Source organism: Leptopilina heterotoma, unplaced genomic scaffold (genome assembly GCF_015476425.1).
Source record: "Leptopilina heterotoma isolate Lh14 unplaced genomic scaffold, ASM1547642v1 Lhet_392, whole genome shotgun sequence".
In the NCBI taxonomy this organism is placed as follows: Eukaryota; Metazoa; Arthropoda; class Insecta; order Hymenoptera; family Figitidae; genus Leptopilina; species Leptopilina heterotoma.
This window is the reverse complement of record NW_025111060.1, coordinates 68,751-91,770: the sequence shown is the minus strand read 5'-3', so window position 1 is coordinate 91,770 and position 23,020 is coordinate 68,751. Positions and strand designations below refer to the sequence as shown.

Here is a 23,020-nt window from a genome sequence, read left to right as displayed (position 1 = left end):
AATGAAAGAAAACGTAAACACGCACTGCTTTCACGAACACATTCCCGCCAAATTGTAACGAATATAACCTCACTTTTCGTGTTGAACAGCGTGTCCTTCGCAGTTGTAATATTTCCGCAGGTATTATTCAAGTGTTAAGAAAATTTTGAAAAGATGAATTGAATTTAGTAAATTAATTACGATAAGAAAAAGTGAAAAATAAAGTTATCTACATTTTACTGGAAAGTAAAAAAACTAGGATTCTAGAAAATCACTGTCCGCATTGTCGGCATTATCGTCAGCAATTTCCGATTCTTTATTATCAATGGAATTTCTCCGTCCCTCGTCGGATTCGTTGATATTCTTTAAAAACGACACTAATAATCGTTTATTTAAAACATCTGTTTGTGACAATTCACGAACAGGTAGATTCTCATTGTGCTGCACTTCTTCCTTCGGTTGTTCGTCTTGCAATTTATTTAGTTTGTTCTGATCAACATTTATCGGTGTTCCAGGCATTTTATTTCAATTTTATTACGATAATTTGTTATTTCACTCGATGAATTTTATAAATTTTATAAATTTCATAAATTTTAAGAATATTTTTTTATTTTCAGATGCGACAATAATAAAAAAAGGAAAGTGAACGGAAGATAACCTCGAAAAAAAAGGAATTATTGACATCGGGGAGAACAACGCGCATGAGTGCTGAAGTAACCGGGTAAAAGGTATGTTTTTAAAAAAACAAATATTTATTATTAGGTATATATTATAGAATTAGAAAATGTGGTATTCAATTTATTATTATAAGCAATCGTGGTATTCGATTTCTTATTATTATTATGCAAATGACAAAATTTTTTGTTTCCAAACACAAATTTTTGAATAATTTCATAATCAGAATTTAATAAATTCATTTATTAAGTAGATATATAATTAATTATTATTGTTTATATCTTTGAAAATTTTAATTTCTTCGCAAGAATTCAATTATTTTCATAAATAATAATATTCTTTGGAAGAATTGAATTATTTTTATAAATAATAACATTCTTCAAAAGAATTCAATTATTTTTATAAACAGTAAATTTTTTTGCAAAAATTCAATTATTTTCACCAAAATTTTGATAAAATTTCACGAAAGAATTCAATTTTTTACTTAATTCGCTTTAAAAATTTCCAAAAGAATTCAATTATTTTCATAAATAATAACATTCTTCGGAAGAATTCAATTATTTTTATAACCAGTAAAATTTTTATGTAAAAATTCAACTATTTTTACCAAAATATTGATAAAATTTCACGAAAGTATTCAATTATTTTCTAAAATTTTTATAAATTCTTCAAAACAATTCAATTATTTTTAATAAAATTTCACGAAAGAATTCAATTCTTTACTTAATTCGATTTAAAAGTTTCCAAAAGAATTCAACTATTTTTCTAAAATTTTACTGAATCCTTCGAAACAATTCAATTATTTTTATAAATAATAAAATTCTTTGCAAAAATGTTTACTTTGCAGTTTTTTTACTTAATTCGCTTTAAAAATTTCCAAAAAGAATTCAATTATTTTCTAAAATTTTAATAAATCCTTCAAAACAATTCAATTATTTTATAAATAGTAAAATTCTTTGCACAAATTCAATTGTTTTCAACAGAAGAAATTTGATAAAATTTCTCAAAAGAATTCAATTATTTTCTGAAATTTTTATAAATCTTTCAAAACAATTCAATTATTTCTTTAAATAATAAAAATCTTTGCAAAAATTCAATTATTTTTAATAAAATTTCCAAAAGAATTCAATTATTTTTTTAAATTATAATAAGTCCTTGAAAAGAATTCAATTATTTTTATAAATATTCAAATTCTTTATAAAAATCATTGAATTCTTGTAATGAATTTTATCAAAAAATTTGAGAATAATTGAATTCCTTCAAAGAATTTTATTATTTCTGGAAATAAAATTGTTCAAAAAACAATTATTATTCGCAAAACTAACTGAAATTAATTAAAATCAATTTTTGTTAAAAAATTCTACGAGAATTCAATAATTTAAATACAAAAAATAAATAATTTTTAGAATAATTGAATGTTTTTTAAAATTGAATTCTTATAAAGAATGTTATCAACAAATTTTTAAATAATTGAATTCTTAAGACGAATTTTAATAAAATTTTGAAGAATAATTCGAGGAATTCGATTAAAATTATTGTATTAAAAATAATTGAATTCCTTTGAAGAATTTTATTATTTCTGGAAATAATTGAATTCTTGTAATGAATTTTATCAAAAAATTTTGAAATAATTTAATTTCTTCGAAGAATTTTATTATTTATGAAAATCATTGAATTCTTACAAAGAATTTTATAAATTTTTAAAAATTGTATTTAAATTTAAAAAAATTCTAATTAAATTTTTTTGAAGAGTTTCTCTGAATTTTTTAAAATAGTGGAATTTTTTTAATAATTTTAATTGAAAATTTTGAAAATAATTGAATTGTATGAACAATTTCTTTCAAATTTGTTAAAATAATCGTGTTTCTTAATAATTGAAATTAAAGATTTAATTATTTATTTAAAATTATTAAAATTTTTTAAAAAATAATTAAATTCTTCTGAGAATTTTATTACAATTTTCTAAAATAATTTAATTCATTCGAAGAATTTTATTAAAATATAGAAAAAAATTAAGTTGTTTCCAAAAATTTCTTTAGTTTTGTTAATAATTGTAATGAATAATTTCACTATTAAAATTTTATTAAACCTATTGATAGAAATTTAAATTTTTTAAAACAATTTTATTAGAATTTTTGTAAATAATTAAATTCTATTGAAGAATTTTTTCAAGTTTTTTTGAAAAAAGTATAGTTACAGTATTTTTTCAAAATAATTGAATTTTCAATCATGAACAAATTATCGGAATACGATTATTAATATTATAGATTTTTTAAATTATTATTTCCCTTATTCCTTAAGATTTTATTTTAAAAATAAATACGAATCAATAATTTTTTGCCTTATTTTACTTTAAGATATCTATTAATTTACATCATTATAATATTAATTTACTTAGAATATTAATTACCAAAAATAAAATATTTACATTTAATTGTAAAATTAAAAAATATTTCTATTGTTTTTCGGTTTTTTTTAATCCTTTATAAAAAGTAACTATGAATAATGAGAATAATGATTAAAAAAATTAGAACTATAATTAAAAAAATATATAGGAATAAATTATGAACTATAGTGGGAAAGAAGGGGAAAATATTCCCCCTACCCGTATTTTCGAAATTCCTATTATTTCCCAATTGAGAACAATATCGAAACTATTTTCCAAATTTTATTCGTAAATATTCGACAAATGCGTTCGAAAAAGTCAGTGAAAATTTTGCATAATAACAATTAAGAGATTAGTATATAATTTTCTCGAGAATGAAAAAATAGTGAGAAATGAGAAGAAAAATAAGTAAATAGTATATTATTTAATAATCTTGAAATCATTGACATTGCCACTTGCAAATCAAGACCTCCTTCGCCACGTGGTACAACTTCATTCAACCGCATGGTGAAATAGTTGTGTTCAAAGAACGTGGCGTGACACAGTGATGACTGTTCACTCAACGCACACACATTATAAATACCTTAGTATCTAGAAAACGTTTACCCGGTGCAGATGTGCAACGAAAATTTTTAACTGTAAATCACACATTTTTTTACATGGTGCTTGTGTTTAACTTTAACGTCGAACCAAATCTATTGATTATTAAACAAATAATTATTTAAATATTTTTAAAACAAATTAAAATTATATAAAGATTTTGAAGTTTATTTTCAAATTAAAGAGAAAAAAAAATATTGTACGATTATAAGAAGGTCAAGTTTACAAAACAGGTTTTTGAAAATTACGTACAACATATCGTCTGACGATTTATTAAAAGTAGGTAAATTTTTATTTGTCATTTGGTTTATTATTTTTTTTCTATATTATAGACGTGATAGACGTCAAGTTTGAAATCAGGGGGAATTAACATTTCTTTTAAAAAATGTCAAATCAAGAGTTTAATGGAATTTGGAAATTTAAATTTGTTTAGAATATTGTGTGTTTTGTAATTCGGAAAATTATCAAACGAACGTAATTTTTTTTATTTAACTGAAAAATAAATCAGAAGTTTACTAGCATTCATTTTTTTTTGCTTTTTTAATTAATTTATTTTGTTTATTTTCATTTACTGCTTTATTTAGTTTCATTTACTTTTTTGTATTTTTTCTTTTTATTTACCTCTTTATTTATCTACTGTTTTATTTCTCTATTTAGTTAATTTAATTTATTTTTATTTTCTGCTTTATTTAGTTTATTTTATTTATTAAAAATAAATAAAATAAACTAATTTTCTGGTTTATTTAGTTTATTTTGTTTATTTTTATTTTCTGCTTTATTTAGTTTATTTTTATTTACTGATTTATTTAGTGTAATTTACTTTTTACTTTTTTTTCTTTACATTATTTAGTGTCATTTACTGTTTTATTTTTTTCTTCTTTCCTGTATTTTTTTCGTCTTTCTTGTTTTTTTTATTCCTTTATTTAGTTAATTTTATGTATTTTTATTTTCTGCTTTATTTAATTCACTTTATTTCTTTCTCTTAATTTCTTTTTCTTTTTTGTTTCCTTTTTTCTGCAAATTTTTTCCATTTACAATATCTATTATTTTTTAACCTGCAATTTTTCTCACTCTACGCGTATAATTTCTTTTTTGAAAAAATTCTTTTTTCTAATTTTAATTTATGATAAGAAAATGATAACGAATTTATGTTTATGCATACATTCAATGTTTCTTATTCTTTATTTTTTGTATTTTACATACAAAGTTTAAAAAGAAGGAAACGGAAAAATTTTAATTATCAACAATGTATTTTCAAAGTTCTTTATCTTTCACTGTTTTTTTTTTCTTGTCATCGGTCAAACTATAATTTTATATTATAGATTAAATGTGTTTAGAAATTATTAATAGTTAGATAACTGTCAGCAATTTATTTAATCATTTTTATTAGTTTCGAATTCACATATTCAAAGAAATTAAAGATTAAAAACTTGTTTCTATTTTTTAGATATGGTAAATATTTTTTCCCCAGGAATTTTTTTAGTTTTCTGTATTAAATAATAATTTATTACAAAATTTATTGTAAATTTGTTACAAATAATTATTATTAGTTGATTAAATTTTTATTATTTTATTTATTTTGAAATAAATTAAATTAATAATTAATAGTTTATAAACGAGAGATTTAATATATTTTCTTTTTCAATTTATTCATTTATTTTCTTTGGAAAATAATAATTTTATTTATTTATTTATTAACTTTATATAGAACTGTTTGTTTAGTTTACAATAATTTTTTTCTGGATGCAAATATTTTTAAAGAATTTGGTATAAAAAAAAATTTGCATGCGTATTAGAATAAATTACTCAATAAAATGAAAATATCTGAAATAATTATATCGTTTGACCAGACTCGCGAGAAGTTGATAAGAAAAAAAAAAAGTCTAAAACAAGTATTTTAGAAGAGCAAGTCATTAAATTATATACAATTATTTTAAATTTAATTAAACATTTAAGTTCTTGACATTTTTTTAATTTTTAAAATAAACATTCAATCGTATAAATATAAAATATAAATAAATAAAAATATAAATAAATAAATATATAAGTTAATAAATATATAAATAAATAAATATACAAATAATTAAATATATAAATAAATTAAATTAAATATAATTAATAAATAAAGATAATTAACAAAATGAATTAATAAAGCAAGAAAAATGAATAAATTAAATAAAAAATATTTAATAAATAGTATGAAATATATTTTTTTACAATAAAAATATTTTATGTACAAAAATCTTTGATAATACCAGTTATTTTAAAGTGTTTGTGAAACAATTGAAAAAACTTCAACTTTTAATATTTGTTTAAAGTACTTTGTTATTAAAATTATCATGTTGACAACCTTATATTCTCCATTTACCCTAGAACTCAATTTCAGTCTATTAATTTCTAATTTATTCAGACGATATGTAAACTGTCTACGCAACTTAAACTTCAAATCAATAAATTGATAATATGTTTCCAAACGTCTTTGAGAAAAAATAAATTTTAAAGAACTTTTATTTCCATAAATGAGAGAATGAGAGAGGAAAAATGAATTTTCAATTTTTTTTATACATTGAAAATTGACGTGAAATATTTTTTTAAAACTAAAAACCTATTAAAGATATGAAAATTAAGTTGCATGAATTAAAAATATATTTTTGTGAAAGACAATAAAATAAAAATTGAATTTTATTTTTTATAGAAAAAAATAGGAGGGAAATATTTTTTAAATAAGTATCTAAATTTATAAATAAATAGAATATTAAATTAATATTAATATTATTATTAACGTTTTTATTAATTGATAAAAGTATTTAATATTATTATAGACAAATAAAAAGAAAAAAATCTTATAGAGAGAAAAAATTCAAAAAAAAAAAAAAAAAAAAAAATGAAAGAAATGTAATTGAAAATAATGAAATTGACGGAAAATTAGTATTGGCCCGTAAATTAATATTTATTTTCAATTAAAACAACATAAATTAGTAATTTCAATCATAAGTAGGCTACTTTATTTTTAAACGTATTTTAATTCAATTGATTTGCATTCTATTGTACATTGTATATACTAATTAACTAAATTACAAATTAACTGAAAGGTAATTTAAAGAAAAAAAAATATAAAGCAAATTAATTCTTTTTTTTTATTTAAATTTTATTTTATAAGAAAAAAATTATATGAAAATTAATAGACACTTTATTTTTATTTAACTAAAAAATGTCAACTAATTATATGCAAACGTTTGTTTTTTTTTCTCTTTTAAAATCACCTGATATTTTGGATACATAATATTAAAATTAGAAATTTTTCCCACACAAGATTGCATAAGTTTAAATAATTTTTTTTTACTGATTGATATACATATTTATATAAATTTCTTATTTACATATTCAATATTTTCTCAAATTTCTTTCGAATTCAATGAATTTTTTACTTACATTGTTCAGCTGAGAAATGATTGATTTCCAATTATGTTTAGAATTTTCCGTAAAATTAATATTGCACAAGAAGTTGAATTTTGCAAATTAAATTTTTTTTATTAATTAAATTATTTATTTATTAGTTCATTTTTTATTTATTTTATTGGTTATTTTATTATTTTATTTTTTTATCTATTTATTTATTTATTTATAATTTATTTTATTTTACTTATTTAGTAATTTTATTTATTCATCTATTTATTTGATTTTGCTTCATTTATTTAACGCTTAATCAATTTATTTTTTTTTAATTTTCTACTTAATTATATAAAATTGATTTCTTTTAAATAAAAAATTTGTTTCTTTTTCTTAAATTCTGATGAAGAAAAAATTTAAACAAAAGGTGGAAATTTTCATATTATTCATATCATCGTAATGCAAATTATTATCAGGTGATTAAAAGAAAAAAAGGAAAAGACTTGTATATTTATGTTTTTTTTTTAAATTTGAATAAAAAACATTTAAGAAAGTAAAAAAAAATGAGGAAGGTCAAGTAAATGAATAGAAGGAAATTTTTTTTATATATTAATAGTTTATTATGTGCGCATTGATGTAGCTCAAGATAATTCCGTTATCATTTTCCTGATCGAATAAACCTCCCTATATGTGTATTCTGAAAATATTTTCTTTTACAATTTATTGCGATTTTTTCCCTTCACTATTTATTATTTAAAAGGGAAATAAGAGAAAAAGAGAGCAAAAATTAGTTAATAATATTAAAAATTAAATTCAAAAGTCATATTTTTGAATTACAAAAAAAATTGGAGATAAAAGGAAATATTAGTAAATAAATAGAAATTAAATCTAAGAATTATATTTATTTTCACGTTTTTGAATTAAAAATAAGGAGAATATCTTTCATTTGCATAATGTCTTCATTTTGTTTAATAAATGGTTTTTGCTATTAATTTTACATAATTGCTTCTTTCCTGACGAAATGATAATAATATAGCATTTTATTGTGTTTTGATTTTTTTTTGCTCCGTAATGTGCGGTTTAAAAATTGTTTTTTGAAATTTTGCTTCATTTTTTTCTTTTAATAGAAAATCGGATTCATTTTGTAAAATGAAAAAGAAGAAAAAATACTAATTTTATATCATACTATTTATAAGAACTTTAAAAGAAAACAAAACGTATCTTAGGATTTTTTTTTAATAATACGTTTGACGTATAAATTATTTTTTTCTCTACAAGTATGCAATTCATTGCATGTAATTTTCTTGTTTTAATGATAAGAGTCAAACGTACAAACTCTTGATGACTTTGTTGATTTTCCACTATTTGCGGAAATTTAATAAAAATCATTTTGTTAAATGATAAGATATTATTTTTTTTGGGGGAAAAAATAAGAAAACTGTTTTGTTGGTAATTTGTGAAGTAAAAAAAAATAATATTAAAAAGAATATTTCGAGAAAAAATTATTTTCAGAATATATTTTCTTCATTTATATTTATTTATGTTTCTTTATGTTGATTTAATTGTTTATTTATATGCAAAACAAAAACTTATTTTATTTTTGAAAATAAAAACATTTATTTAACATGAGTAAAATTATGAAAAACATTTGTTGCTATTATCAATTATAATTTTTTTTCATACGTAAGAAAATTAGAAAAAAGAAAATCGTATAAATACAAAACAGATGTGGAATTTGAATGTACCCGCCGGAATATGGGGTGATGCTTTGATATTATTGATTTCTTTCCCTTTGAGCACTAACTAGTTTTGTAAAAACAGTTCACGTCGTAACTAATAATATTCGTTTAAAACTATCGAAAAAATGGTTATTCTTCTCTATAAAGGTATTTAATTTTCAAATATTAATAATCCTTTTTTTTCATTTATAAATAATTTTTTTTTTTTTGACAAAAAAAATAAACATTGTTCATGAATTTTTCATTAATTTTTGAGAGAGTAAAATATGTGAAAAAAAGAAGTAAAAGACGTTTAAAACATCGACCGTGGCATTGAAGTCGTAGGAGTGCCGCAAGATATAATGTTTAAATATTTAATATCTTATGAATCTTATTAATAAATTACAACAATTGTTGTGACAAAAAATATAATTTTTTACAAGCATCATTTATAAATATTTGACAATTTTCAATTTTCCTAGCAGATGAGAAAGTATTTTGTTTTATTATTTCTTCCTAAAGAAAATTTTATAACGAAATTAAAGATTCGGGTGAAACAATTTTTTAAATGAAAAGAATGTTTAGCTTTTTTTGTGATTTATTATTAATTATTAAAATTGTTATTATATACTTCAATTTATTCATCATTTATTTTTTTTTGTAACACGAGAAAAATCTTACAGAGTCTAAATAATATTTAAAATAAAATACTTATTGTAAGAAATAAATATTGTACATAAGTATTTTATAAAGTCAGTGAAATGAAATTTTTTCTTAATAAAAAATAAAGAAAACAGAGATTTTTATGTATAGAAATTAATTTCATTAGATATATTCAATAATTTTACTCTAAAAATAAAAAAAATATTCTAAAGTTCGGAACGTTCAAGTAAACGAAATCAGTAATTATTAATTAATTAATCAGTAATCAAAATATTTTTTAATAACAAATTTGCGTCATTATAAAAAAAATTAAATAAATAGCAATTCAGATTAAATACATAAATTATATAAACTAAAAAAATATTTTTCTTTCATTTGAACGTTCAAAACTTGTCGATCATGAAAAAAATAAAATCCCCCTGAGAAGGGGGAAAAATTAATTTTGAATTAAAATGAAAATTTTTTATTAAATTTACATTCTTTTTTCAGTTTTTCTTCTTTTTTTTTAATGAACAAAATTCAAATTGTATCTTATCGCTAAATATATTTTTTTATGAGTATACTCCCATTTCTAAAGTGCAAAATGTCTTTTTTTGTTTTGTTTCTTTTAATTAAATGATTTTAAAAAATGTAAATCTCCTTTGATAGAGTTATCTTTATGTCCCTGTTTTTCTTGAATATAAAAACCAATTAATTTTTTGGACAGTACGAAGTAATCGAACATTTTTTTTTTTCATTAATGACTAAATCATATTCGTAATTTTTTAAAAATATTTTCACAATTTGAATTTTGAAATTTTTCTATTTGAATTTGAGTTTTGAAATTTTTCAATTTAAATTTGAATTTGAATTTGAATTCAATTCACAAATTAAAGAAAAAAAATTCAAAGTCAAAAGAAAATTAAGTTATTTTCTATTTTTTAAACTAATTTTATTAAATTAAATATCTCGAATAAAAAATAATTTGAAAAAATAAAAAAAGAAATTTAAGGGCATTTGAACCATTGTGACGTCACAGTTAGTGCAAAGCATTTATTTTAAAGCTGTGACGTAATAATGGTTCAAATACCCTTAAAAAGAAAATAAAAAAATTTCTTTCAAAATTGTCCATTTAATGATAGATATATAATTAAAAATATAATATTTAAAAAGAATATGCAATTTATTTCTTTTCGATTTATTATTGTGCGAGAAATTTGAAAATAAATTAAAAATTACGTAGAATTTTGTAATGAAATTTAAAATATGAATAAAAATAGTTTATCAAAGAATTATAATTATCAGACACATCTCGCGTACTTTTTTTTAATACTGCGACTTTATTTGCATTTGCGTAATTAGTACTAAATGCTTGTATCTTCTCGTACTTTGACCGAACATTTCTTGAGGTATAATAATGGAAAAATGTGTGAATTTATTAAGACAGCTTTTGAATATCAGTTAATTTTTTCACGACCTTTTCTTCTTAAATTATATTAATACAATTAATTACATTTTTATGCCATAAAAAATTTGACAGGTATACAATTAAAAATGTAGACAGAGAATGATTAATAATTTTTAAATAAATTAATAATTCATTAATTGTTTTTTATATTCAGAAATTAATCATTATTTTTAACCTTTTATTGTATTTTATTATTTATCATTTCATTAAATATTTTTATTATTATTTATTATTATATTTATTTATTTCAATCTTATTAATTATTTTTTTATATTATTATTTTTTCTTTTTTTATTATTTTACCATTTTATTAACTTAAAAAATTAATTTTGTATATTAATTCTACACTCAAAAATCTCTTAGAAAAAGCAAATTAAAATTTTTTGTTACACTAATTAGCAATAGAGTTTTTAAATTGTTTAAAATTTAAGTCTTTGATTAATTATTATTTTACATTTTATGTATTTTTTTCAGAATTAATTTTTTTGGTTTTTGATTTTTTGTTTTTAATTTTTTGTACAGAAATTATTTTTCTGTAAATTCTATTTTTAAAGCGCAGTGCAGAATTTTTCTGCGACACATTTTTAACCACCAAAATCATTCACAAAAGATATTTCTCTTGACCCGATTCATATATATGAGAAAATAATTCACCGGTCAATGAACACGTATTGATTGTCACATAATCTCCCCACTTTCATAATAAAAATATAAAATACTAATCGAATTGTTGAATAATCAGAATATTTCATAATTATTTTTTTAATCACACAAAACGCGATAGTTATTAAAATTTTCTTGATGAGTTAAAGAAAAAAAAATTATCCCGCAATCATATGAAAAAAATTGATTTTTTTTTCAATATAAAATACGAAGAATTTGACGAATTAATTAATTTTATACAATCGAAAATAGAAATCAAATAAAAATAGGTAGTTTTAAAAAATTAGTTGGTTAATTATAATTAAATTAAATTTTAATGAAGCAGTTGATAACAAATTTGTGATTAATTTTGTTCAATGAATAATTTAATTGAAATTGAAAACAATTTTCGACTTTTGTCGTATTTTTCCTTTATTTTTTGATTGATTTCTATTTTTTTCTTTATTAGTTTTTCCTCATTAGTTAATTTCCAAATCATTGTGAGTTCTATTTCTCTATTTATAGAAAATAAAAAATTGATTTAAAATAACTAATTTCTAATTAGAAATGTAATTTAAATTTTTTTTCTATGAGATTTTTGAGTGAAAAATTATAAAATTAATTTTTCAAATTAACAAAATAGTAAAATTAAAAAATAATAATAAAACAATACAAATTATTAGGTAATTATTTTGTAATAAATTTTTTCAGTTGTTTTTATTATTTTTTATATGTTTCTTATTTTTTATTTATTTATTATTTTTATTTACTTACATTTTTATTCATTTACATTTTATTTATTTGTATTTTTATTCAGTATTTATTTGTTATTAGTAATTTTTATTTTCATTTTCGAAAACAATTTGTTTTTCTTTTAAAACAAAGTTCTTCTTTTTGTTATTTTCTCAGGGTCAAGTTTCTTATTCGTCTCAATAGAAAAATAAATATATATAGAAACATAGTAATTAATGATGGTTACCAGACAAAATGAGTTATAAAAAAATTGGTTATTATTTGTCAATGGGAAACAGAGTCATCTAATCTCTTATAGTTTACGGCAATTTAAGAAAACTGTCATGTTAGTAGTATTTAATTAGATTACGTATGCAAAAATAATGCAGTAGAAAGCAATATTAAAGTGTTCAGGAAGGCAAATTGAAAGAAGATTTGAAGGTATTGTTTCAATAATTTGCAAATTATTTATACGAGAAAAAATTCAATGAGAGAAAGAGAGAATTGTTGATATTAATCGAAAAAAATTTAAAATGCAGACAAAAAATGTAAATTTAAAATTATTTCACATCAGGCAATTTTAATTAATTCAAGGTGCATAATGATTATAATCAAATTAATAGATGTCATGCACTCTTTTAAGATTTAATAAAAGATTGTAAAATATTTATCACTTCGTTTAGTTTTTTATTTATTTATTTTTTTTAAATAAGTATTTTACACTATTTTTGTTGTATTTAAAATTATTTAATAATTCATAATAATTAATTAATTAATAATTCAGTAATAAACATTGTTTATATTACTTTTTATGTTGATAAAATATTTTACATTATTTATTATGTAAATAAATATTTTGTATTATTTTTTTACGTAGATAAATAATTTGTATTATTTTTTACGTAGATAAATTATTATTTATCTTATTTTTTTACTTAGATAAATTATTTATATTATTTTTTTACGTAGATAAATAATTTATATTATTTTTTACGTAAATAATTTATATTATTTTTTACGTTAATATTTTGTACTATTTCTTTTACGTAAATATCTTATACTATTTTTTATGTAAATAAATATTTTACATTATTTTTTAATATAATTATATTTCAATAATGTATATAATTTTCCAGTTAATATTTTTTTTCCAGTCGAAATATTAATAAATATAATTTTTTTCCAGATAATATGGCTACAATACAGCCAATTTCTAACGGAATCATCAATGGATTCACGAAAAAGGAAAAGGTGAGAACTATTTAAATTTTGAATTCATTTTCTTGTTGTAAAATTTTACTATTGAATTTCATCATATTTTTTATTTCAATTTTGTTTTTGAATTTTGTTTACTGTTATATATTTGTAAATTTATTGGAAATTGTCTTTTAATTATTCATCTTTTTTTTCGATATTTGAATGATTTAATATATTCGTATTGTAATTCTTATTTCTTTAGACAATTCAAGTTTCTTGTTTGATTTATTTATTTATTTCTTTTCCAGATTATGACCATGGATGTTGATCAGTATCTTAAACCAAGTGAAACGGGACTAGATGGTAAATATTTTCAAATTAAATAAAGTTTTGCTAGAAAAATGTAGTATTTGTAATATTAATATTATTTTTAATTTTGAATATTAATTATTCAATTATTTTTAATTCATAAAATCTAATATTGAATCAATTCAATATACAAATAATCGAATATTGATATTAATTTGAAAAAAATGTTAATATTGATATAATTTTAAATAAATGTTAATATTAGCATTAATTTATATTAATAATCGTTGTATTTTAAATAAATATTATTATTACGTAATATTTCAAAAGAGAAGAAAATAATAAATTATTGGTGTTTATTTTTAGGTCCCGATCAAGTTTTATATTCAGAAGTGGATTCAACAACTGAACCCGATGGACGTACAAGAATCAAAGTCGAAAAAAATAGTTCAATTGAGGCTATTTCAGTTCCTGGACTTTTAACAAGAATAGCCAGAGCTTATCCTGAGCATACTGCTCTTGTCTCGAGACCTGAACCGAGTGGCAAAAAAATTAGTTATACATACAAGTTCGTTAATAATATTTTCATAGAACTAATTATTATTTCGTAACTTAGAAAACAGGACGAAAAATATTAAATTTTTTTTATGTATTATTCCGGAAAGTAGGTAATTAATAATTAATCGAATTTAAAAGTCAGAGCTATTTTTAAAAACTAGGTAAAAACTATTTAAATGAATTTCTTTATTATTCTGGAAAATAGGCAATTAATTAATTAAATTTAAAAGGCAAATTTATTTTTCTATTAAAAAGGATTTCCTTTTTTTCCTGCTATTCCGGAAAATTGGCAAATAACTATTTATTAACATTTAGAGGCAAAAACTATTTGAAAAGAAATTGTTTACTATTACTTTATTTTTTTCTTTATTAGAATTCCTGAAAATAGGTAAAAAATTATTAATCGAATTGAAAAGGCAAAATTATTCTAATTTTATAATTTAGAAAACAAGAAAAATATTTCTTTATATATTTATTATTCGAGAAAGAAGGTTATTTATTATCAATTGCAATTAAAGGGCAAAATGGGTAATTAATTATTAATTCAATAGGTAGTTAATTATAAATTGAATTTAAAAGGCAAAACTATTTTTAAAGAAATTGTTTACTATTTAAAAGAGTTTAACTTTTTTCTGTATTATTCCGGAAAATAGGTAAATAATTAATTGAATTTAAAAGTCAGGACTATTTTTAAAGAAATCGTTTTCAATTTCTATTCGTTTTTTTCGTATAAAAGTAATCGTAGAATAGTTGATAAAATTCTTCATTTGACAATTTTTTGAAAACCATTTATTTGTCCAAACAGAGAATACGAAAACGAAGTGAGAACAGTGGCCAAAGCATTTATAAAATTAGGTTTGGAAAAGCATCATAGCGTTTGTATTTTAGGATTTAATAGTCCCCAATGGTTCATAGCCGATGTTGCTGCGATTTATGCTGGGTAAGAAACGGAAAAAGAAATTTTTTAATTTAAAAGAAAAATACATATAAATAAATTTAAAAAAAACAAAATTTTTTAATTAAAATGTTTTTCTTTTTTTCGAATAGAGGGTTTGCTGCAGGAATCTACACAACAAACTCCCCCGAAGCATGTCAATATTGTGCCGAAAGTAGTCGAGCAAATATAATTGTAGTCGAAGACGCTAAACAATTGGAAAAAATTTTAGAAATTAAAAAGAACCTTCCAAATTTGAAAGCAATTATCCAATACGAGGGAATAGTCAAGGATAAAAGTGTACTAAGTGTGAGTATTTTAAGTTTGAAAAATTCTGAACGTTCAAGTGAACGAAATATTTTTTATAATAATATTATCAAAAATTAAAATTTGCAGATGTGCTTTTTAATTAGTTAATTTAATTTTAATTTAATTTTTCAGTTTTTGTCAAACTTCTTTAATACTAATTCAAATTTTTTTTTCTTTTTTGTAGTGGCGCGACCTTATCGAAATAGGAAAAAAGGAGTCTGACGATAAATTGGAATCAATTCTTCGTACTATGGGAGTAAACGAATGTTGTACCTTAGTTTATACGGTAAGTGAGGAGAAATATTTTTTTTAAAGAAATTATTAAAGCTCACAAAAGAAAATTAATATAATTGACAAACATTATGTAATTATATTTTAACAAAAAATTTTATATTCACAGTCGGGAACAGTTGGAAATCCAAAGGCTGTAATGTTGAGCCATGACAATCTTTTGTATGACGCTCGGATGATTATTGACTCTATCAAGGCAAAAAATTGTTCTGAAGTAATTGTGAGCTTTTTGCCTTTATCTCACGTTGCAGCTCAGGTATGTTATAATGAACATTTTTTATGAAAACAAACTATGATAAGAAAAAATTCATTCTTCTTTTAAAAATACAATAAAAATGAATAATTTTACTTAAATATTTTCAAAATTAATTGAATTTTAAAAGAGTTGCGATAACAATTTTCATAAATAAATGAACTTCAAAAGGTTTCAATTTGAAATTTCCGAAACATTAAATTTTCAATAAATTTAATTAGAAATTTTAAAGAATTTAGATATTTGAAAAATTTTAATATCTCAAATTCTTCTGAAATTAGTTAAATTTTTAATATTTATTTAATTAATAATTATTTTAAATAATGAATTTATTGCAGAATTTTAGTTAAAAACACAAAATAAAATGGAATTGTGGATAAGTTACAATTAATTGAAGAAATTCAATTATGTTGAAAAATTTTAAGATTTTCTCGTAAAAATTTAAATTATCTTTATAAATAATAAAATTCTTTTCCAAAATTTAATTATTTTCGAAAATTTTAATAAAATTCTTGAAAAATTTCAATTATTTTCAAAATTTTTCCTCAATTCAATGATTTTTAATATCAACTATTGTAATAAAATATTCCCAAAGAATTCAATTATTTAATAAAATTTTTAATAAAATTCTACGTAAAATTTAATTATTTTCATAAATAATACAATTTTTAACGGTGTTTCAATTATTTTCATAAATAATCAAATTTTTTTTAAAGAGATTCAATTATTTTCATAAATAATAAAATTCTTTTTAAGAATTCAATTATTTTTATAAATAATAAAACTCATCGCAGAATTTCAATTATTTTCAAATACAATTTTAATCAAATTCCTCGAAATATAATTTTCTCGAATATAATTTTTCTTGAAAATTATGTTAAAATTCGTCGAAAGAATTCAATTCTTTAAAAATTTGTTGATAAAATTCTTTATGAGAATTGAAATTTCAAGAAACATTCAATTATTCAATACATTATTTTTGTATTTAAATAATTGAATTATCGAAGAAATTTCTAGTAAAAATTGATTTAAAAATGAATTTCAGTTAAAATTTTAGATTTTTAGAAGCTTTTATTTTCTAATATTTTTAATTGGAGAATTTGCGAATAATCATAATTTCGTAAAAGTAAACAAATGGTTTTGAATATTCTCAAAGAACTTTTTCCAAAAATGATTGAAAATAATTGATTTAAAGAAGAATTTTAGTTAAAAATTGTAGAAAATAAGAATTGAATGGAAATGGTGATAATAATTTTTATGTTTTATAATAATATTCTTATAAGTTGTTGAATTTTAGAAATATTTGAATAAATGAATATTCTTATAAGTTGTTGAATTTTAAAAAGTTTTGAATAAGTAAAAGTTACTCATTTAAATTCTAAAAATTATGAATTTAATTCGAAAAAATACAATTAATATTTTTTTTTTAGTTGGTGGACATTTTCTCAAGTATGATGATCGGTGCTACAGTGTATTTCGCCGACAAAAATGCCCTAAAGGGCAGTTTAGTGAATACTTTGGTGGAAGCGCGGCCTACAATTTTCCTCGGCGTTCCAAGAGTGTGGGAAAAGATTTACGAGAAAATGCAATTGGTCGCTCGCAATAATGGTCCGATAAAAAGTTGGATTGCAGGCTGGGCAAAATCACAGGGACTTTTTTACAATATGAACAAAATGAATGGTGTCGATTACAGACACTGGGGCTATTTATTCGCCAAATGGCTTGTCTTCAATAAGGTGAAGGCGGCATTGGGCTTTGATAGATGCAATCTTTTTGTCACCGCTGCCGCACCTCTTGGCAACGAAGTGAAAAAGTACTTTATGAGCCTCGATATTCCAATTCTCGAAGCTTACGGAATGTCCGAGTCAAGCGGCGCTCACGCCTTGAGTCTCAACGATCGTTATAGGTAAATATTCATTTTTTAAAAATACTTTTTCTCTTGAATGTTTTCCTTATGCTTACCTATTTAATTTGGGAAATGAACAAAAATTTATTAACGATAATTACTATTAGAAACGATTGGAAAATAATTTTGGATACTTTCGAATTCTACCTATATAAAAATAACTCTTGAAAATAATTAAATTTAAATAATATTTTTAAAAATATTGTATTCTATCGAGAAATTTTATTAAAATTGTATTGGAAATAGGTAATTGAATTATTCAAAAGAATTTAATTATTTATGAGAATAATGAAATTCTTGCAACAAATTTTATTACAATTTTTAAATAATAATAGACAAGAATATTTTAATATTATGTACTTATAATAAGTGAATTCTTTAAATTTTGAATCTGTAATCAGTCAAAAATTGAAAGTAGAATAAGAAACAGAAAGGAAAATTAGAAAATAATAAAAATAGCTTTTCTAATTGGTTGATGATGTTTTTCAGATTGGGAAGTGTTGGTCCCACTCTCAAGACATTTAAGACGAAACTAGATAATTTAGATAATACTGGCGAAGGAGAAATTTGCATGGGCGGTCGTCATGTATTCATGGGGTACTTAAACGATGCTGAGAAGACACGAGAGGCAAAGGATGAAAAAGGATGGTTACACAGTGGCGATTTGGGAAGAATAGATGGCAATGGATTCCTCTATGTCACAGGGAGAATAAAGGAACTTATAATAACTGCTGGTGGTGAGAATGTGCCTCCAATTCACATTGAACATTTAGTGCTAGCCGAATTACCAGCGTTGAGTAATGCCATGTTAATTGGTGACAGAAGAAAATACCTGACAATTCTAGTCACGTTAAAGGTACAATTTTTATTCTCATCGCAAAATAAGAAGATTGAAATGCAAGAATATATTCAAATAATGCTGCAAAAAATTAAAGAACTAAAAAAATTATTAAACTTTCTATTTTTTTTTATTCATTTTTTTTTTAATTATTTTTATTGTAGAAATTTTTATTTTAACTAATAATATAAATTTTAAACGTATATTTCAACTAAAAAATACAAAAAAGATAAATAAATTATTATAACAATTAAAAAATAGAGTTTAGTTCTTAAAAAATCCGCTAATATGAGACAAGTGGCGCCAAAAAAGGGTCCAATTTTCGGCGCCACTTGTCTCATATCAGCGGATATTTTCTCAACTAAGCTAATAAATAAATAATTCATTAAATTGCTTAAATAGTCGTCTTTTAATTAATTTTATTGTATAAAGTTTTATTTTAACTAATAAAATAAATAAATAAACTTATATTTTAACTAATAAATACAAAAAAGATAAATAAAATAATAATTGAAAATTAGACTTTAGTTCCTCAAAAATCCGCTAATATAAGACAAGTGGCGCCAAAAAAAGGGTCCAATTTTTGGCGCCACTTGTCTCATATTAGCGGATATTTTCGGAACTAACCTAATAAATAAATAATTATGTAAAATAATTAAATATTCGCTTTTTAACCATTTTTATTGTTGTAGGGCTTATTTTAAATAGTAATATAAATAAATAAACTAACATTTTAACTAATAAATACAAAAAAGATAAATAAAATAATATTTGAAAATTGGACTTTAGTTCCTCAAAAATCCGCTAATATAAGACAAGTGGCGCCAAAAAAAGGGTCCAATTTTCGGCGCCACTTGTCTCATATCAGCGGATATTTTCTCAACTAAGCTAATAAATAAATAATTCATTAAATTGCTTAAATAGTCGTCTTTTAATTAATTTTATTGTATAAAGTTTTATTTTAACTAATAAAATAAATAAATAAACTTATATTTTAACTAATAAATACAAAAAAGATAAATAAAATAATAATTGAAAATTAGACTTTAGTTCCTCAAAAATCCGCTAATATAAGACAAGTGGCGCCAAAAAAAGGGTCCAATTTTTGGCGCCACTTGTCTCATATCAGCGGATATTTTCGGAACTAACCTAATAAATAAATAATTATGTAAAATAATTAAATATTCGCTTTTTAACCATTTTTATTGTTGTAGGGCTTATTTTAAATAGTAATATAAATAAATAAACTAACATTTTAACTAATAAATACAAAAAAGATAAATAAAATAATATTTGAAAATTGGACTTTAGTTCTTCAAAAATCCGCTAATATAAGACAAGTGGCGCCAAAAAAAGGGTCCAATTTTTGGCGCCACTTGTCTCATATCAGCGGATATTTTAGGAACTAACCTAATAAATAAATAATTATGTAAAATAATTAAATATTCGCTTTTTAACCATTTTTATTGTTGTAAGGTTTATTTTAACTAATAATATAAATAAATAAACTAATATTTTAACTAATAAATAAAAAAAAGATAAATAAAATAATAATTTAAAATTAGACTTTAGTTCTTCAAAAATCCGCTAATATAAGACAAGTGGCGCCAAAAAAGGGTCCAATTTTTGGCGCCACTTGTCTCATATCAGCGGATTTTTGAGGAACTAACCTAATAAATAAAAATTCATTAAATTAGTTAAATATTTGTCTTTAATCCATTTTTATTGTTGTTTATTAATGAGCCTTCGAACAATATTTGTTTTTGAAATAAAAAATAACAGATAGACGTGATTTTCATATCTTCTTGAATTAAAGATGTTCTTCTTTCTTCTAGACTGAAATGAATGTTGACACAGGAGAACCTCTAGACACATTGTTGCCTGATACAAAAGCGTGGCTTAAATCAATCGGAAGTAAAGCAACAACGCTTTCAAATATATTAGAAACTCGTGATCCACTGGTAAGAGAATCACTTATCTTTTTTAGCTATAAAAAAAATTTTTTTTATTTCTATTAATAATATTATTATTTATTTTTTTAATTTATTTTTTATTACTTTTAATTTATAATATTATGTTATTATCATTTTACAGGTATTCAAAGAAATAGAAAAAGCTATAGAAAGAGCCAATGAAAAAGCGACGAGTAATGCTCAGAAAGTGCAAAAATTCCAATTATTACCACACGATTTTTCCGTTCCAACTGGTGAATTAGGGCCAACGTTGAAAGTCAGACGAAATATAGTTCAAAAAATCTATTCAAATTTGATAGAAGAAATGTATAATTAATTCAATTTTATTATTCTTTAAAAAAACGGATAAATTTGAAAATTGATAAAATCAAGTAATAGATATATAAAAAATATTTGCCGGGTTCCAGTAAAATTTATTTTTTCATTTAGTAAGAATTCTTCTTTTCTTTTTGTTTTGTGTTTTTTTTTGTTTTTGTTTTTAAGGAAAATCACATATTTTGTAGTGATTTTAAAACCCTTTTTTTAAGACATGGCTCTAGTCTAGCTTCGAAGTATATGAAATGCAATTTTATAAATGTGAATGTAAATCGATAACTCCCTGCATTACTGTATTCTTTTGCAGTGATTGTTAAAATTTAGCTTTGCTTCTCTACTAAGTATGTAGTATTATTTTACATACGTTTTATTTATTTGAGTTAAAAATAATTTTTACGAAACCTTTACACGAATTTCATGATTTTCTATTTAATTTTCTTAATTTAAATTTATTAATTAATCAATTTTTTAATTTAAATTAGTTCAATCAATTTTTTTATTTAAATTAATAAATCAATTTTTTAATCTAAATTAATAAATTAACTTATTTTATTTAAATTAATAAATCAATTTTTTAATCTAAATTAATAAATTAACTTATTTTATTTTAATATAATTATAGCTATTTTCCTCTTTGAAAAATATGAAATAATTAACAAATTTTGTGAACAAACACAGAGAGCTAAAAATAATTTCAACATTCACTGCAAAGGAGAAAAAGTAATTTATGGAAAAATCGAAATAAGCCAATAATGTAGTTTTTACAGAATCCAACGAAAAATCAAGGAACTTATACTTTATATATATTGTATATTTTTTTTAACTTATAATAATTGAAATTAAATTTATTTAATGATTTGAGATTTTATTTTATCAAAAAAAAAAAAAATTATTTAATTTAAAATTTATTTAAAAAAAGAAATTGTCCGAGATTTCACGTTGCATGGTATTTCAAATACTCATGATAAATGAATGTTTTCTTTGTATAAAAAATCCATAAATTATAGTTCATTAAGAAAAACCTTGTTTTAAATTTTGTAAATAATTATTTTTTTTCGTGAAAAACTATTTTTTTTCTAAAAAAAATTATTTTAAACAAGGCTTTTCTATTTGCTAAATCGTCGATGAAAAAGCAACTGCTTTTTTTGAAAAAAGTCCAGTTTTTTAATAATACTACTAATAAAGTAAAAATTCATTTCAACAAAAGTGCCTTGTTGACGATGAGATTTTAAAAAATCTCTTGAAACAATTTTTCATTGACGCAAGAGTCAAAAACTCAAAAAAAAAAAAAAAAAATCATGCAGTATTTGAATTTATAGAAATTGCACAATTTTTTCTGGGATATAAATTTAAAGAAAAAGCAGCGTATAATAAGATTTAAGGTTGAGGATTAATTATTATTGATATTATTCTTTCAAATGAAAACTGTGATCGACGAACAATTTAAATTATAGAGAGAAAGCTTTTGCAATATGTATATGATATGTATTTGCGAATTTTGTACTTAAAAATAATTTCGTTGTACAAAAACGCAATTAGATGAAGCTAAAAAAATTCTATACGAAAAGTTGTGTTTATGTTGAAAAGCTTTTATTAATAAATAAATAAATAGTTTTAGGATAATTTCAAATACTTTTTATACTCGCTGCATTTCCAAAAAAAAAGAATTGCATTTTTATATAGAAGAAAAAAAATTGCGTGTAATGACAATTCGAAATTAATGTTAAGGGTCCAATTTAAAGGATTTTTACTGTCGTCGACCACATATCATTATTGAAGGATAAACAAGTCGCGAAATAGTTCATTTTTTTGTTCTTTTCTCTTTAACGACAGCGTTTTTATGGGCATAAATAACGTTTATTAGTCAAAATTTAAAAAAAATAGTCAATAATGACAAAAGGCCAA

The 23,020-nt window shown here is 21.0% G+C and overlaps 2 protein-coding genes across 6 annotated transcripts; one reads left to right on the top strand and one right to left on the bottom strand.

The window, feature by feature from the left end:
- Positions 1-6: 6 nt before the first annotated feature.
- Positions 7-21,212, top strand: LOC122506076 (very long-chain-fatty-acid--CoA ligase bubblegum). Of its 5 annotated transcripts, XM_043618066.1 has the most exons (13): positions 7-120; positions 597-707; positions 13,419-13,483; positions 13,738-13,792; positions 14,105-14,306; positions 15,102-15,236; positions 15,344-15,539; positions 15,724-15,825; positions 15,940-16,086; positions 17,514-17,989; positions 18,479-18,845; positions 20,663-20,788; positions 20,922-21,212. In XM_043618066.1, the coding sequence occupies exons 3-13, from the start codon at positions 13,424-13,426 to the stop codon at positions 21,114-21,116; spliced, it is 2,061 nt and encodes a 686-aa protein (XP_043474001.1). In that variant the 5' UTR covers positions 7-120; positions 597-707; positions 13,419-13,423; the 3' UTR covers positions 21,117-21,212. The 5 variants fall into 5 exon arrangements, with proteins under 5 accessions (XP_043474001.1, XP_043474004.1, XP_043474002.1 ...); XM_043618069.1 differs by lacking the exons at positions 7-120; positions 597-707 and adding an exon at positions 3,655-3,678; XM_043618067.1 differs by lacking the exons at positions 7-120; positions 597-707 and adding an exon at positions 3,698-3,919.
- LOC122506078 lies at positions 228-622 on the bottom strand. The gene has a single exon (XM_043618071.1). It carries the CDS (start codon positions 496-498, stop codon positions 235-237), a length of 264 nt encoding a protein of 87 aa, XP_043474006.1. The 5' UTR covers positions 499-622; the 3' UTR covers positions 228-234.
- Positions 21,213-23,020: the final 1,808 nt, after the last annotated feature.